The sequence below is a fragment of the Triturus cristatus genome, chromosome 2_1, assembly GCF_964204655.1.
Source record: "Triturus cristatus chromosome 2_1, aTriCri1.1, whole genome shotgun sequence".
In the NCBI taxonomy this organism is placed as follows: Eukaryota; Metazoa; Chordata; class Amphibia; order Caudata; family Salamandridae; genus Triturus; species Triturus cristatus.
The window spans coordinates 485,897,283-485,914,852 of NC_140581.1; the positions used below are offsets into that span (position 1 = coordinate 485,897,283).

The following is a 17,570-nucleotide window of genomic DNA, read 5'->3' on the forward strand; positions in this document are numbered from 1 at the left end:
ACAGTATCTAGGGGGCAGCCCTGAACTGAGAAGGCAAACAAGAAACTAGAAGAAGAAAAGAAGGACCGAACAGTTGTGCCAAAGCTAACAAGAGGACGACGTCCACTGACTTGGCCCAAGTCCTACCAGCCTGTCCCCACCTCGAACCTGCTCCAGCGAAATCCCGGTGTGTTCTGCAGCCAGAACCCTTGACAAACCGGGAAGACCTGCCTGTCTGTAATCTCAAAGACTCTGTCTCCCGTGAACTCCGGATAGGTTACAACAACAGACTCCAGCTCCACAATGATCCGCTGGTCTGCACCACTCTGCACCCGACGCCCACGGCCCAAGTGGCCCAACACCAAGAGGAGGTCTTCCTGGCGATCCTGACCTGAGATCCAGTGACCCCTGACCTGTCTCAAGCCAACCCCTGCAGCCTCAGACCAGAAGGTACCCCCAACCGCGATCAGGAGCTGGTAAGAAGATCCGACCCTAAAAAGGCACCCCTTCACCCGACACCTACGGCCTTGAGTGGCTCACTTGGCGGTGCCTAATCAACCGCCAGCATCCCAACTTACTTCTCCAAGTGGTGGTAGCACCCAGAAGACCTTCGTCCCGAGCCAGCAGTGTGTTTGGAAACCGGTGATTCCCCATTGAAAACTACAGGGCACCCGACGCTCGTCCGCCACAGTGCCGCTGAGGATGCATCTTTTGTGCTGGCCTAAACCCCTATTTGCCCTGAGCTTAAGACCAGGAGCTTTGCTCCCACAAGCCAGTGGCCTGCTCCCCAGCAGCCACTAACCGGACTGCCCCTATCCCCCATTGGGTAACATCGGGCCTCAGCACCCGCCCACCCTAGTGCCGCGGAGGGTGTGACAAGAGTGCATCCTTGACCCTGGGGGACCCCTGAGTCTAACCCGAGAATACCTACTCCCACAACTAAGTACTTACCTTTGACCGATAACACTATTGTTCTCCATAGGATAATGTTGACTGTTTTTCTATGAAAAGTTTCGAAGTGTGGAGTTGGAAAATCTATGAAAAGCTCTTGCAACTGTACTAAATAACACAAAAGCTTTTACTTACCTGTTTACAGGAAATGTCCTAGTGTAGTATCCAGGTATACTACACTGTGTAAGAAAAGTAGTCTGAAAGTAATGTACTGGTCATTTTACTAAAAAGCCAATTCAAAGTATATGCACTGTATTTCCAAAGCATTGCATTTCTCAGTAACAGAACTGTAAATCAAAACTAAGTGCATATACAATTACAATCCAATCTGTATTACAACTGTATATTTACTGCAAATTATTTACCACTTACCTGTGACAGGCTTGCTTGGTTCTAGCAAATAAAATATCTAAAAAAATATTTTTATATAAAAACAATTGGTTTGAAGTTTAGCCTTTGAGTGCGTGAATTCATTTGCTGACTTAGTGTGTACAACAAATGCTTAACATTGTGCTCTGATAAAGCCTTACTGCTCGACCACACAAACACAAATAGAGAGTGAGGTGTTATCTACTTTACTTCTTCCTACCTTTTGGGTTCCACTGGACTCCGCACACTATACCTCACTTTGGTATAGTATATACAGAGCCACCTTCCTACAGGGCCCAACTCAACAAAAAATGTAGGGGTAGTTAAGTGGAGTGAAGGTTAGTAGCCAATGGGCTACTTACCCTTGGGACCACTACACCCCCATGGGCATAATCCTGTCCCAGAATTCCTAATTCCACCAAACTCAAGAGATTGGAATTCTTCTTTCATGGGGCACATCAGACAGCCCACCTTAGGGGTGTGATTGGCCTGGTGGTGCACCACACCTACATGCATTGCTAATTCCCTGCCCGGCCTGCTGCCAACTGGACCTCAGGGCAGGGTTGGCATCTCCCAGGTATTGGGAAGCCGGATTCCCATAACAAAGGCGGCAGGGGTCTTGAAGTCCCTGGCTTTGGTATGCAGATTCACACAAGCCACCCTGCTGGAGGTGGTGTAAACACCTTGCTCCAGAGCATGCATTTCTCCCTGCCCCAGAAAGCACAGGGTCTCACCTGCAGGGGCTCCGGAACAAGTCTGTGGTGGCAGGATGGATGATACCAGTCAGCCAGCACACTAAGAGGCTGGTAGGGTTTCTTATGTCTCTTCCATTGCATGCTATTGTCAATATAGTACATTTGTGTACGATAATGTACCCCCAACATGTCGGATAAATATGTATTTTTTCTCTCTCTTTGAAAATCAATAAAAACTTTTTTTTTTTAAAGAAAAAAAAAAAGAGACTGGTACGTTTTCATGGGGCACCTCTAGGGTGCCCTCTAGCTTAATGTTTTAATAAATAAATAATGATACTGGCATCAGCAGGGATTTATTAAGACAAGGTGGCTGGTACCAAACACAAAAGGTTTTAGTGAAGCCATCATGTAGCTGGGGAACTCCTAATGACCAGTGCCCAGTACATGTACTCAAGATGGCTTCCATGTTCACTTGTACTATCTAGCAATTGAACTACAGAGCACAGGGGTATATATGCTCGTGCAGATATGTCCTTACATGTAATATAATGCACCCTGCCTTAGGGTTGTGAGGCCTGCTGTAGGGGTGACCTACATATATTTCATTAAGTGTCTGCCATGTCATGCTTCCACTTTTTTCTGGGCCATTTCACACAGCCTACAATGGCAGTCTGCATGAGTTTGATGGTGGGTCACTCAGGGTGGCATAATACATGCTGCAGCCCTTAGGGACCCTCTTTAGTACCCATGTCCTAGGTACCAGGGGTACCATTTACAAGGGACAGGGGGGGCTAAAGGTATTGCCAATTGTGGAACCATTGAACAGTTACCTTGTTTTAGCAAAGAGCACAGGCACTGGGGAACTGGTTAGCAGGAACCCAGTGCACTTCAGTCAAAATTGCATCAGATACTAGGCAAAAAGTGGGGGTGACCATGTTAAAAAGTGGCACTTTCCAACACAACCCCCCTTCCAAACAAAAGAGAATGAGACTAACCTTTCCCAAGAGAGTCTTCATCTTCTAAGTCAAAAACATAGAAAGGCCCTCAGCTTTGGCATGGTGTAGGAAGCTGGCCCTTTATATGATATATCAAAATGGAACATATCATGCAAAGAGACCAGGGGCTCCCTTATGTGTGGACAGGGGCTTGCTCTAGCAATCCCAAGGTGATCTTGGAGGGGGTAGTGTGGTCAAGCAGCTTTAGCCTTATCAGAGAAGAGTGCAAGGCATCTACAATTGCACACAGTAGTCAATAAATGATACACACAAGTCAATAAAGAGATCCACTCCAATGTATACAAATAACAGGTATCTTTATGTTTAGGCACCAGATTCAATGAGTTCAGGTAAGTACGTTTTTCAAAAGAATTACTTTTGTATTTAAAAAGTCAACAGTGCCATTTTCAGAAGCTGCAATGTTATCCCATGGGAGGAAAAGTAAGTGCAGCATTCAGGTACAGTACAGTGACTTATGGAACCAGTCTCCAGGAGTTAATGTGAGTGGGGGCCAAGGTCTGAGGCAGCACCAGCAGAAACCCGCCAGCAGCACTAGGGCAGGAGAGTGCAGGAGTGCAAAACAGCGTCAGGTCCCCATTGTTACTCTAATGCATCAGGTTTTTGAGGACACGAAGTCTTCTCAGGTTTTTGATGCCTGCTTCTCAAGCGGTCTTGGATCCTGGGTGAAGTGCTGGCAAGTCTCCCGGGCTTTCGAGACTCAGCAGCTGCAGGAAAAGTCGTCTTGTGGCGCAACTGTTGAAGTCAGCAGGCAGGCCAGGAGGCTTGGCAGCAAGTCGGTTGTGACTCTTCACGTCAGTCTTCTTCTTTCAGGTCAGCACAACCTGATTTTCTGGTACCAGGGGTTCCACTAAATACTGCATTTAGGGGTGTTAGGAAAGTGTAGGGTAGTGGCCAATGGGCTACTGACTCTTGGGGTCATTACGCCCCCTATTTGACCACTTCCTATGGGAAGTGTGAATAACCCTGAATGAGAAATCCTATGTTTGCCAACACAAAGATGGCCACTTCTGAAAAGTCGTGCTCACTTCAGATTAGGCCACCTTAGGAGTGGTACCAGCTTGGGGGTGACACACCTACCTGACTAGCTTATTTTCCCACCTGTCTAGGTGCCAAAGGGGTCTGGACAAAGGAGGTCGGCTTCCTCTCCTGGGAGGGGTGCCAGACTTGACTTTCAAAGGCGGTAGCTTCTTTGAAACTTCCCTGCCTTGGAAGGCAAATCAGCAGGTCATCCTGTCAGAGGGGGTGTTATCACCCTCCTGTGCAGGCTTTGTTTCTGACCTCCTGAGAGCAAAGGCTCTCACCTTTGGGGGTCAGACACTTGTTTTTGGCAGAAGGCTGGCAGAAACTAGTCAGCCAACACACCAGGGGCTGGTAGGTTTTCAGGGGGTACCTCTACAGTGCCCTCTGGGTGAATGCAATAATAAATCAAACACTAGAATCAGTGCGAGTTTATTAATACAAGATGTTTGATACCAAACATCCCTACCTTTAGTGAAGCCATCATGTTGCTGGGTAAGTCATTTTCACCGCATGTTCTAAACTGGCTTCCCTGTTCACTTGCACTGGTAGTAATGGTACTGATCAGCACAGGGGTATATCTGTTCATGCAGGTATGCACACACACATGTAATATTAAGCACCCTGCCTTAGGGCTGTAAGACTTACAAATACTACATGCAGTGTTAGGGGTTGTGTCATTTCGTGTTTTCACTTTTGTCAGCACCAAAACACGCAGTCTGCAATGGCAGTCTTGAATGTGTTTGGTGAGGGGTCCCTTAGGCTGCCACAATTTGTGCAGCAGCCTTTAAGGACCCTCCTTAGCATCTCATGGCTTATGCAATAGGGTGATCATTTACTAGGGACTTACAGAGAGTACCAAACGTATTGCCAATTGGGGGCAGCAATGGTACAGTTTTGGGAAAGATATCTGCCACTGGTTAGCAGGGACCCAGTTCAATTCCAGTCAAACTCACATCAAATACCAGGCAAAAAATGGGGGGTGACCATGTCTAAAAGGGGCACTTTTGTACATAACACCCGCATCCCCCCCCCCCAAGAAAAAAACTAAAGTGGACGAAACTAACATAATCAGAGAGTCTTCATATTCTATGTGGAAGAACCTGGAAAGGCCATCTGCATTGGCATGGTCAGTTCTAGGTCCGTGTTCTTCTGTAAAGTCCATCCCCTGTAGCGTCAAGGATCACCTCAACAGTTTGGGGTTTTCACCTTTCATTTTCATCAGCCATCTGAGAGGCCTGTGGTAAGTCTGAACAAGTAAGTGAGAGGCAAACAAGCATGGCCTTAACTTCTTCGGGGACTGGAAGAAAGGGCCTCTTTTGACATGGTTAGCCCCATACTTTTTGCCTGGAACTTAATCCGATTTCGATTGAAAGTGCACAGGGTCCCTGCCAACCAGGTCCCATGTGCCAGAGCGCCTTCCCTAAAACTGTACCACAATTGGCACAACTTCAAATTCACTGAACCCAGGAGTGTTTAGTACCAAACAACTCCTTTAAAAAACAAAATATAAAAAATAAAAAAAACACTCTGAAGCCAGTGTGGGATTTATTCAAACATGTACCCAGAGGGCACCTCAGATGGAAGCCCTGCTCTCTAAGGCCATTAACAAAAGCCCATCCTGGGCTGAGGTGTCACACCGACTTCCCCAGGATGAGGAGAAGGATCGAGAGGGAAGCTTCAAAGGCCTTGTCACCTTTGTATTGCAACCACAGCCTCTGATGATAGCAGCAGATGGCAGCCCCCAGTTCAAACCCCCACTTCTGGTGAGAGAACCGGCAGGAAAACTAGGTGTGCCCCCTTCGCCAACTCCACCCCTCAGGTGCTGGAGGTGAAGTGAAGCACATTTTTCAGTGCCGACCATCTTGAATATGGAGTGACTTATCCAATTAGGGCTAGGCCTATGCCCACCCTCCTACAGGAGGGTGGCATTAGAAGGTGTAGACACCCCAGGCAAGGAACCCATTGGTCCCTACCTGTCACTCCCTTGTAACGCCCCTAAATCTAGTAATAAGGTGGCACCCCCACACCCTGATATAAGATTACTGACTACTTACAAAGCCCGAAAACCATAGAGTCGCCCCAGCAAGAAAGTAGGCGGACCAATCAGACTTGATATATCTCATAAAGACCCAGCTTCCTACCATCGGCAACAGGATATCATAATACCTATGTTATTGAATTTTAGAGCCTACCATGTAAGACATCCAATTTTACATAACTGCTTCGCTCTGTTTTTGAGTTTGAAATTCACAACCACCTCCTAAAGTGAGGTTCAACAGCCTAACTCGTTAGTCCTTGTGTCACATGCACTAAAGAAGTATACTGGTTTATTAATTTGAGACCACCAGTGCTCGTAGCAAAGGGACACAGTGGTAAATGACTATTAGTAACAACTGACTACACTCAGACACAGAGAAGACTACATATCATGTGAACAACAGTGTCATTGACCTTATCCTTACAATGTGACCTTGTGAAGCCTATTAAGGCCGGTCATATGACAGCATGTTGAAGCAAAGAAAGACTTACGTGAATGTTAACTGCTTAGGAAAAAAGCTCCATCCTCAGAGATTTTAAGGATTGAATATGCAGTCTCTTTTAGATAAAAAGCTTGGTCTCCAACATGAAATCATATTCCCTGGAGAAAACCCCACACTTGTGCTGGGGGGGGGGGGGGGGGGGGGGGGGAGATGAGATCCACCGAGTTGGGATGACACTTAGTGATGAAGACTCTTGCACAGGACAGCTGTCACCAGCCTGTGGCAAGTGGCTTGCTGAGATGTCTAGAGTATTTGTCAGGATTTCAGACCAAACCATAGGACTCCCTTAATTTTTGGCAATGTACATACTGCTTCAGAATACAGGGTGAAGGAATATGCTACTTACCAGTATGCATCTGTTCTTGGCATGTAGAGCTGCAGAGTTGTACACTTAGCATAGATCGCCATCTGGTGTTGGGCCCGGATGTTTGCAGTTTGTTTTTGTTCCTTGGACAGTCTTTGGAAGTCACGAGTTCGGTGACTCCTCCTTCGGTCCGTACTGCGCATGGGCTTCGGCTCCATCCTCAAGATTGTTTTTCGCCAACAGGGAAATGATGGAGCGTAGTAATAACAGTGAGAAACCCATGTGTGTTGTATCTAAATAAGATGTACTGGAACGGATACAGGTAGCCGGGGAGGCGGGTGGGCGTGTACAACTCTGCAGCTCTACATGCCAAGAACAGATGCATACTGGTAAGTAGCATATTCCGTTCGAGGCATATGAGCTGCAGATTGTACACTTAGCATAGATTATATAGCAGTACCCAACCTTAGCGGCGACCACCGGTATCCGTTGCAGTGGTTTGAAAAAGTGTCTTTAGTACAGCCTGGCCCACCCTAGCTTGCTGCTTGGAATGCACATCTACACAGTAATGTTTTGTGAAGGTGTGCGGTGTTGACCATGTGGCTGCTTTGCAGATGTCATCTAAGGGTATGTTCCCTAGAAGAGCCATAGAAGCCCCTAACTTTCTTGTAGAGTGGGCTTTAGGCGGAACAGATAATGTTCTTTTTGCCTTTTGATAGCAAATTTGTATGCACTTTACAATCCACCTAGCTATCCCTGATTTAGAGATGGGGTTGCCTTTATGTGGTGGAGAGAAGGAAACGAACAATTGTTTAGTCTTCCTGAAGGGTTGCGTTCTTTGTATGTAGTACAGCAAAGCCCTTTTAACATCGAGTGTGTGTAAGGCCCTTTCTGCAACAGATTGAGGTTGCGAAAAGAAGACAGGTAATTCCACCGATTGATTGAGATGGAAGGGGGAAATGACCTTGGGCAGAAACTTCGGATTTGTGTGAAGTATGACCTTGCTGTGATGTATTTGTAGGAAGGGTTCCTGTATAGTGAACGCTTGTATTTCACCAACCCTTCTAAGGGAAGTGATAGCTACGACAAAAGCTGTTTTCCAGGTGAGAAACTGTAGCTCACATTTATGCATTGGTTCGAAAGGCGGACCCATTAGCCGTGTAAGAACTAAATTTAGATTCCATACAGGGGAAGGTGGTGCCCTGGGAGGAATTACTTGTTTAAGGCCTTCCATAAAGGCTTTAATAGCGGGCACTCTGAACAGTGATAAATGCTGTCTGTTTTGTAGATAAGCAGCGATCGCTGCTAGGTGTAGGCGTATGGATGAATATGCCAGGTTACACCTGTGAAGATGGAGCAGATAGCATATGATGTGCTGTATGGATGCATCTAAAGGGTTGATTGTATTGTTACGGCAGTAAATTACAAATCTTTTCCACTTTGCGGCATAACATGCTCTAGTGGTAGGACGTCTGGCTTCCATGATGATGTTCATGCAATCAGGGGGAAGGTTAAGGTATCCAAATTCTAAGATTTCAGGAGCCAGATCGCAAGGTTGAGCTGAGCTGGGTCCGGGTGCCCGATTTCTCCATGGTTCTGGGTTAGGAGGCATGGGGATAGGTGCAGTTTTTGATGTGGTACCACTGATAGTTGTAGTAGTGTGGTGTACCACGGCTGCCTGGCCCACGTTGGAGCTACTAGAATGAGTGTGAGGGGGTGTTGTTGTAGCTTCCTTACCACTAATGGAATTAGTGGGAGAGGTGGAAAGGCGTATGCAAATCTGCCTGACCAGTTCATCCATATCGCATTGCCCTTGGACAATGGGTGTGGGTATCTGGCGGCGAAGCTTGGGCATTTTTTGTTTTCGTGGGTGGCGAAGAGGTCTATCTGAGGATGCCCCACTGTTGGAAGAATGGGTGAAGAACTTGTGGATGCAGTTCCCATTCGTGTAGTTGTTGCGTTTGTCTGCTGAGCAGATCTGCCATGGTGTTTTGTACGCCTGGAACGTGCTGTGCCAGGAGAAAGATGTTTTGGGGAATTGCCCATCTCCATATGCTCTGGGCTAAGCGGGAGAGCTGGGGAGAGTGTGTCCCCCCCTGTTTTTGGATAGAATACATTGCAGTCATGTTGTCTGTGCGAATGAGGACTGCTTTGCCCGAAATCTGTTTTTGGAAGGATTTTAGGGCTAGAAAGATCGCCAAGAGCTCCAGATGGTTGATGTGGAGCGATTTTTGCTGTGGCGTCCATAGACCTTGCATTGTGAGGTGTAGGAGGTGCGCTCCCCAGCCGGAGAGCGATGCGTCCGCTGTTAGAATCACCTGAGGAACCGGGTCCAGGCCGCCCTTTGGAAAGGTTTGTGGTGTTCCACCACTGCAGAGAGTGATGTGTGCGGCCGTCCACCAACACCAGATCCGTCAGCTGACCCTGGGCCTGGTTCCACTGTTGTGCTAGGCACTCTTGAAGTGGACGCATGTGGAGTCTTGCATGGGGCACTATGAAAATGCAAGACGCCATCATTCCTATGAGCTTCATAAACACTCTTGCTGGAAGAGTGTTGAGGAAGGAATGTTTTGCGTAAGGCTTGAATGCTTGTGATTCTGGCTGAGTTTGGATAAGCAATACCCTTGGAGGTGTCTATAGTGGCCCCGAGATATTGCTTTGTGTGAGATGGTATGAGGTGGGACTTTTGGTAGTTCACCGTGAAGCCTAGCTGGTGGAGCAGTTGGATCGTGCTGTTTGTATGTTGCACACATTGGTGGTAGGACGTGGCTTTTATCAGCCAGTCGTCTAAGTAAGGGAAGACGTGAATATGTTGACGTCTGAGGTGTGCTGCTACTACCGCTAGGCATTTGGTAAACACACGTGGTGCGGTGGTAACCCCGAAGGGGAGAACCGTGAATTGGTAATGCTGCCCGTCCACCACGAACCTGAGGTACTTCCTGTGAGAGGGGTGTATTGGAATGTGAAAGTATGCGTCTTTCAGATCCAAGGTAGTGAGAAAGTCTCCCTGACAGAGGAGCGGGAGGACTTGTTGTAGGGTGACCATGTGGAAATGGTCTGAATGTATGTAGGCATTTAGAGGCCGGAGGTCCAGAATGGGCCTGAGGGTCCCGTCTTTTTTTGGTATTAAGAAATATAGGGAGTAGACCCCTAGATTTTGCTGATTGACGGGAACCTGCTCTATAGCGTGTTTTTGAAGGAGGGAGAATACCTCCTGTTTGAGCAGTGTGGAATGTTCTTGAGACATTGGACGGTGCCTTGGTGGGATATTGGGTGGGGTGGATGTTAACTCGAGACAGTACCCTGACCGAATGATTTGGGTCACCCACTTGTCCTATGTTATGGACTCCCATGCGTGGATAAAGTTTTGTAGCCTGCCCCCGACCGGAGTGGGATGGTCTGGGGGGAGCGGAGGGAAGTCATTGTGCGGGTGGGGTAGCAGAACGGGTGGTGTTAGTTTTGCTCCTGCCCTTATTGTTGTTGCCTCTGTAACCACCCCTTTAGTTGCCCTTTGAAAAGGTATTTTGAGGAGGGGACTTGTAGGAGGTAGAGGCGCTATCAGTGGAGAAGCCTCTGCCTGTGCCATGAAAGGATGAGCGTCGAAAGGAGCGTTTAGAGGCTTGTGTTTGGAGTGCCCCCATAGACTTTGCTGTGTCTGTGTCCTTTTTCATCTTTTCCAACGCTTCGTCTACCTTTGGCCCAAAGAGAGTTTGTTGGTCAAAAGGGTGATTGAGTATGGACGCCTGGACTTCAGGCTTGAACCCTGAGATCCTGAGCCAGGCATGGCGACGAAGCAGGACACTGGTATTTATGGCTCTAGAAGCAGTGTCGGCTGCATCGAGGGCACACTTAATGGAGGTGTTTGTAATTAGTTTACCCTCCTGTATCAGTTCATGAGCCCTGCGCTTGTGTTTTTCGGGAAGGTGTTGCATAAGAGCCTCAAGTTCGTTGTAGTGTGCTCTGTCATAGCACGCAAGTAGCGCTTGTGTATTTGCAATGCGCCACATGTTTGCAGCTTGGGAGGCGGTGCGTTTGCCAGACGCGTCTAGAAGTTTCGATTCCTTGTCTGGCGGTGGGGCTTCTCCTGAGGACTGGGAGTTAGCCCGCTTTCTAGCTGTGGAGACAACTAGGGAACCTAAGGGAGCAGGGCCCTTAATGTATGCAGGGTCTGTGGGTGCCGCCTTGTACTTTTTCTCTATTCTAGGGTTCAGTACCCTGGCCCTGACAGGGTCTTTGAACACCTCTGCAGCATGCTTGGTGACACCCTTAAGCATGGGCAAAATAGACGTGGATTTGTCCTGGATGTCAAATGTGTCCAGTAGGAAGTCGTCTTCTACTGGTTCGCTGTGCATGTCCACCCCATGGTAGTGTGCTGCTCTCTGCACTAAATGATGAAACCCTAAGGAGTCCTCTGGAGGAGACGGCCTGGATGGGTATAGGTCGTCCTGAGGCATATCAGGTATGTCAGGGTTGTGGTAGTCTTCCCATGGGTCTGGGGTCCCCGGTGGAGTGGGGTCCATTGGGGCGTCCGCCGGGTCATAATCCGGGTCCCCGTCGTCCGGATCTGGGGACGGGGTCGGAGAGTAATGAGGTAATGGTGGCGGAGACCTGGGAGGGGGAGGGGGTGGAGGAGGCAGGGGAGGAGGTAGTGGGGAGGGCACTCTGAGGGGAGAAGTAGCAGAGTCCTTCCGTTTGGGTGGTGGAGGAGGAGCCGGAGTGTCAAGGCGTCTTTTCTTGATAATTAAAGTTAATAGCCCAGTCTTTGGATCTTTAGATAGAGTCTTTTGCAAAGGGTCTGGTGTAAACAGAGCCAGTGGTGCCGAATTGTCCGCTGGCGCCGATGATTTCGGAACCGAGGGCTTCGATGGTTTCTGTGCGCCATGCTTTTTTGGGGCCTCCGGTTTTTTCGGCGTCGAAGGAGTTTTCGGCGCCGGAGCGTCGGTGCCGACTGATTTGTGTTTGTGTTTGGTCGGCACCGAGAGTCCAGGCTTCGGCACCGGTGGCTTCGGGGTCGAGCTGGGTATTACTTTCTTCGGTGCCGGATGCTGTTTTTCGGCACCAGGCGTCAGCTGGCTCGAGCCCGAGCTGCCGTGAGACTTTAGAGGCTTCGACACAGGGCCCGAAGGTGGGGTGATAGAAGCTTTGTGCTTGGTTTTACCCAGGCCTGCAGGCGAGGGTGTAACCGGAGTCTCTTTGGTTTTGGGCGCGGCGGTGGGAGGGGGTACAGTACTCACGACCCGCTGCGCCGGTGTGATGTCCTCCTCGTCGGAGTCGTCGGCCTCGGAAGCGCTGACGACGTCGTCCTCCTGCTCGGTGTGTAGTTGCCCCGAAGCTTCGGCGCCGTCTCCGAAGATGTCCGGTGGAGCTGCGGACGATGAGTGCGCCATGGTGCGTCGAGCTCTTCGATCCCGGATGGTCTTCTTTGATCGAAAAGACTTACAGGCGGGGCAGTCTCTGACCTCGTGTTCTGGAGAGAGGCAAAGGTTACACACCTGATGGAGGTCGGTGTGGGGAAATTTAGACCCACATTTTGGGCACTTTTTGAACGGAGTCCTTTCCATCGGCCGGGACCGGAGTCGAGGAGGGCCCGAAGGCCGGTGCCGATGTACGGGATGGAGAAAAGTGCCGCTTCGAGAGATGAAGATGATGATGAAGAAACTCGAAGAAAACGAGGATTTTCCGTCGAGGCTGGAACCGTAGAAGTTCGAAGCCGGAGCACGAAGTATCACATCCAAGCCCAATGGCGGAAAAAAACAATCTGAGGATGGAGCCGAAGCCCATGCGCAGTACGGACCGAAGGAGGAGTCACCGAACTCGTGACTTCCAAAGACTGTCCAAGGAACAAAAACAAACTGCAAACATCCGGGCCCAACACCAGATGGCGATCTATGCTAAGTGTACAATCTGCAGCTCATATGCCTCGAACAAATAATTACCAATATCCTATGATTAGATGACAGATAGAGAGACTAAGTTGAAGAATATATCTACAATTGCTTTACAATCTCAAAGCTTCCCATATGCAAATATTACAACAGAGGTAATTTCAAACAGAAAATAAAAAAGCAATCATTACAATTTGTACCTGCGGACACCAGAAGGCCCCCAGAGGGGTACATCAGGACACTCTCCACTGGCTGCCCATGCTCCATTGTCATGACACTTTTTTCAGTTCTTGAGTCAAATACTTTCACAGTGTGATCATAAGAACCTGCCATATTATGAAAGGTTGCATTTGTTAGGGTCAATTCATGCTATTAGAAGAGTGTTGCACAATTTAATGTAAACTAAGTTGGAAGAAGCAAAAATTCACGATTTTTAATACATAATTAACAAAAAATCAAAACAAGCTGTAATGAATGCAAACATGGGTTCTAATTTTTTAACCTTTATATCAAGTTAAAGAGTTTATGACTTTGATACTAAACAAAGAGCAATTAGGAACAGTGAGAAAAATCAGCTACTACATACTATTTGCTCACCACAGATGATTAACATGTTTTGGGGGTAAAAGGACAGCCATAAAAAAAAAAAAAGAAATGCGCACTTTAGTCAAGATGTACCCTCTACCATCATCAGTATCCCTTGAGCATTACAAGGAATTCTGGGCTCGTAACTTCACACACCTCTATTATTAATTCCAAACAATGAATCATATTTAACACTCGTTTTCAGCTTCAAATCAGTTATGAAGTCACATTAGTTATAAATTAACATACTTTGCTTAACCCCGACACTTAATGACAATGGAAATTGTTAGCAGAAATATCTTTATTAGAGTTACTGGAAACTGAAATTACAAGATCACCCTTTCGAAGTAAAGTATCTACTCTTTCAGAAGAGACTGTTGACAAAGAACTGCATGCACTCTTGAATGGCCACACTGTGCTCAACAGTCTCCATCTAAGGTTAATGTTATTTCCGCCCCCTATTTGTGTAAACCTCCAATACTAATATCTACTAATCTCTGAACTAGATTCCTATTACATACTGCAAAACAGTCAGTTTTTGCCTCTTCGATATAGCCAAAGGAGTGGTCTAAAATCATATGAACAGTATGACAGTGGGTTTTTAGTCTCTCTCTGGTTTCATTGCATACCTCGTCAGGGGCTTATATCCATGAACACGAGAATATTTTACCTCAAAACTGATGTTTGACAGGCCTACCCTATGTCACACCCAATGTATCAAAGTGCTTGGGTGAGTTTGCACACTATCCATAAGACACACATCTCACCGTTTGCAATTTCGAAATGAACCTCTAGAGATTCTTCTGTAACTATTTGCAGTTTTGAAGGAGTCATGTTACATGCAAATGTCTAATTTCCAGACATTATTGTATCGCACAACATACATACGCACTGTACAGAGCACAGATGCCAGAAATGTTTAGGTTCCTGCACAATCATTACAACAGTCAATATATAAAAAAAAAAAAAACTGTGTGCCTAACCTACCTATTTGAACAATGCAGGAAAGAACGTTTTGCCAACATACCGGTTACAAAGAGATCTGCATTCAGCTTGCTCGTACAGCCACACCGGATATAGTCTGTGTGTTCTTTGTAGGACAGGAGGTCTACGGAGTTTGGAATATCCCACAACTTACACGTGTAATCATCAGATCCAGAAAGAATTCTATATTTATCCGAAGTAAAGTCTACAACATGCACAGCTCTGAAGAAAGAAAAAACACACACAAAAAAATCAAAATCAACAGAAGCATACTTAAAATAACAGATGTGCACTTTTTAGGCTCCCAGCATCACTTGGGAACAAAAGAAACATTTGCTAAACACTATTTTTATGTATACACATGTATAGGTAAATTTAACAGAGCTCTTTACATGAACTTCTTTCATTAACTCAAAAAACTAAATGTATGTAACAATCTTCTGAACTAGACTAGATCGCTTCATTGTACAACTATCCATAAAGGAATAAACAGGATTGATGTAAGGAAAAGACTACAATACCCAGGTACCGGAGGAAAAAAGCTGACAATCGATGGGCAGACTTCGCATTAAATAACAAGCATTTGCAATGCAATAGGTCTCGCATTTACGCGAGTTTAAACTATTGGCATTGTAAATGACAATGCCTTTTATTTATGTTTTTAAAACAAAAACAAAAATAAAAGGCATTGTCTTTTACTTCAATAGCTCAAACTCGCGTAAATGCGAGACGTATCGTATTGCAAATGCTTGTTTAAATAGCTTTTGTTGCAGGCAGGACACGCTCATTGATGCACAGAGCACTTCCAGTAGGGCATTTCCGAGGCCGGCTTTATCTTTCATCATGGCGGCCCCGCCTTCCTTTTATTCTCTCTCCACAGCGGCTCGCAGGGTGACTCTCACTTTGTCAAACGCTGCTGCTCAGTGAGACAAACACAGCACTTCCAGCACGGCGGTTTACCTTTAATTATGGCTTTTGTTCTCCATGGCGTGGCTCGCAGGGTGATTGTCACTTTGCCAAACCGAGGCCACCAATGAAGACCGCACTGCTCCTGCCGCTTGGGAGCGCTGTCATAGTGCCGCGCAGCACCACTTTACAGCGCCTCGCCTCTTCATGCACAGCGCGGTATAAATACAGATACTACGGGCCTGAGCGCTCTGACTGCCGGCCCTTGCGCCTATCTAGGTAGGGGGAGGGGAGACCCCGTTTATTGACATTCCAACCCCTGAGATTGTTGAACAACCTTCCCAACACTGGCAGAGGTGACTGGGATAATTTGAGCAAGATTACCGTAAAGGATTTTTTTTTTTTTTTACTTCAGACAGCGTATTACTCTTGTTTTATTTGTGCGTCTGGCCTTTGCTCACTCAGGCAGCTGTTTGGTCACTGACAAGTAAGAGGAGTTTATATGCATGAAGTCACTGAAAAGATTTACAACTCTCTAAACATTTTTTGAGTCTCGATAAACAGACTTTGTTTAGGAGAGTGCAGACACTTGCCAGTAAGTACATGGTTCAACATGGAAGGAATGAAACCTGAAGGGCAAAAAAAGACAACTTTTCCGTGCTTTCTTGCAGCTGCGCCCGAGGTGGCTGCTGCCTGTGAAGATCCGCCTTTCTTGTTGCACTGGAACATGTATCTTTAAAATCAGCGATACGATTTTCGAGAACATGGTAGGAAGAGACATGGATTTACAACACGGAGAAATGCAGCACAGTGCGTGTTAATTACCATTTACACATACAAATCTCACCCCCTGGCCAACAAAACGCCTCTTTGTGCTTAGTAATTCATCGCACTAGCCCCCTCCTTGGAATTCGCGCCCCTCCCTGCTCAGGCACATTTAAATGCTTATTGTCTGTGGAACTCCCGCCCATGAATGAACTCCCCACTGAAGTAAACATTTCCCTCAGGCTTGAGAGGTCTCCAGGGTCGGTGCACCACTCCCTGGTGAAGAATTGTAGTCCGAAAACACATGACGCGAGTACATAATGAAAGTGAGTTTAAACACTGATAATACTGGCTATTGTTACAGTGCTCACCGCCTCTTGGCACTAGAATAACGCGCGTGATTCGCGTCCGCTGGAATGGCCCTTGCAGTGATTTTAGAAGGATGAAAGCAGAGTTCGGTTCTGAGGGAGTCGATCCAACAGCAACTCTGCAGCAGGCACTCCGGACTACCGAGCTATCTTCCAGCTTCTAAGGTTGCCAGTATGACTCCCGTAAGACCATGGGTTTTAATTCTTAAGCAGCGAATAACGAATCTCTCACAAAATATGTATATAGTACTTGTAGTCTATCATAACAAGTACATGGCTTGGGTATTAAGTTTATAACCCAGCTCGCCGCCTACTTAGAATATTTAGTACTGCATAAATCATTACACCCTCTAGTAAATATTACTGTCGTACTTGTCGAAATACTAGCTAACGTATACAGTACCTACATCAGCAGATTTAATATATGTAATGTAAACAATGGTTATTCCAGCATGCTTAATATATATCATAAACACTGTGCTTCGGCATGTATAATATAAAACGCAACAATTTGTGTTTAATAAGGTACATTAATGTACTCCCGAGTTATATTGCAAACGGAGAATATGAGAGTTAAGCATAAAATTGTGCCGGCGAGCACAAGATGTGTCTGCTCTTCTCAGACAGCGTCTAATTAAAAAGCAACTCAAAATATTTGTAAGAGTAATAATATTGACACTTCTTATAGCGTCCACCGCAGATGGAAAGACATCTCGGCGCTAGAGAGCTGTCGACCAAAAGGAATGAAAGTTCAGGTTTCCAGTAAAAAACAATGAGGCAGACAGAAAGAAATACACAAACGCACGAAGAGGCACGTACAGTCAGACACACAGACAACCTCACACCCGAAAGACCTCACACCCAATCTGGCCGGCTAGAACGGTCTCCTCTTAATGGTAAGAGAGAGCTGCGAGGGAGGCACAGTGCAACACCCAAGCAGTGCGTGCTCACAATTATGTGCTCAATCACAAACAGTGTGTAAACAATCTAGATCTTTGTGCCGCAAACACCGTGAAGACTCAAACAAACTCTTCACTAATGTGGCAACTAAAAAGAATGGTGAAGGAAGTGCCTTTATAATTGAAAGGAAATACAGGGTCCAGCATGCATCTGAAATCTCACTTGCACTATGCATTGTGCTGCCTGAGTCTCAACTTGGAAGCTCAGCTTGTCCTCATAAACTAAAAACACAAGCATTTGCCA

At 46.7% G+C, this 17,570-nt stretch overlaps 1 protein-coding gene across 2 annotated transcripts in view; it reads right to left on the reverse strand.

Moving 5' to 3' along the window:
- The window catches only part of UTP15 (UTP15 small subunit processome component), a 360,659-nt gene that overhangs the window by 296,496 nt on the left and 46,593 nt on the right, over positions 1–17,570 (reverse strand). For both annotated transcript variants that reach the window (XM_085632333.1, XM_085632332.1), the window contains exons 6-7: positions 14,372–14,550; positions 12,960–13,085 (exon numbers count right to left, since the gene is read on the reverse strand). In XM_085632333.1, the coding sequence (XP_085488459.1) occupies positions 12,960–13,085; positions 14,372–14,550 (305 nt within the window). The remainder of the gene's footprint in view (positions 1–12,959; positions 13,086–14,371; positions 14,551–17,570) is intronic.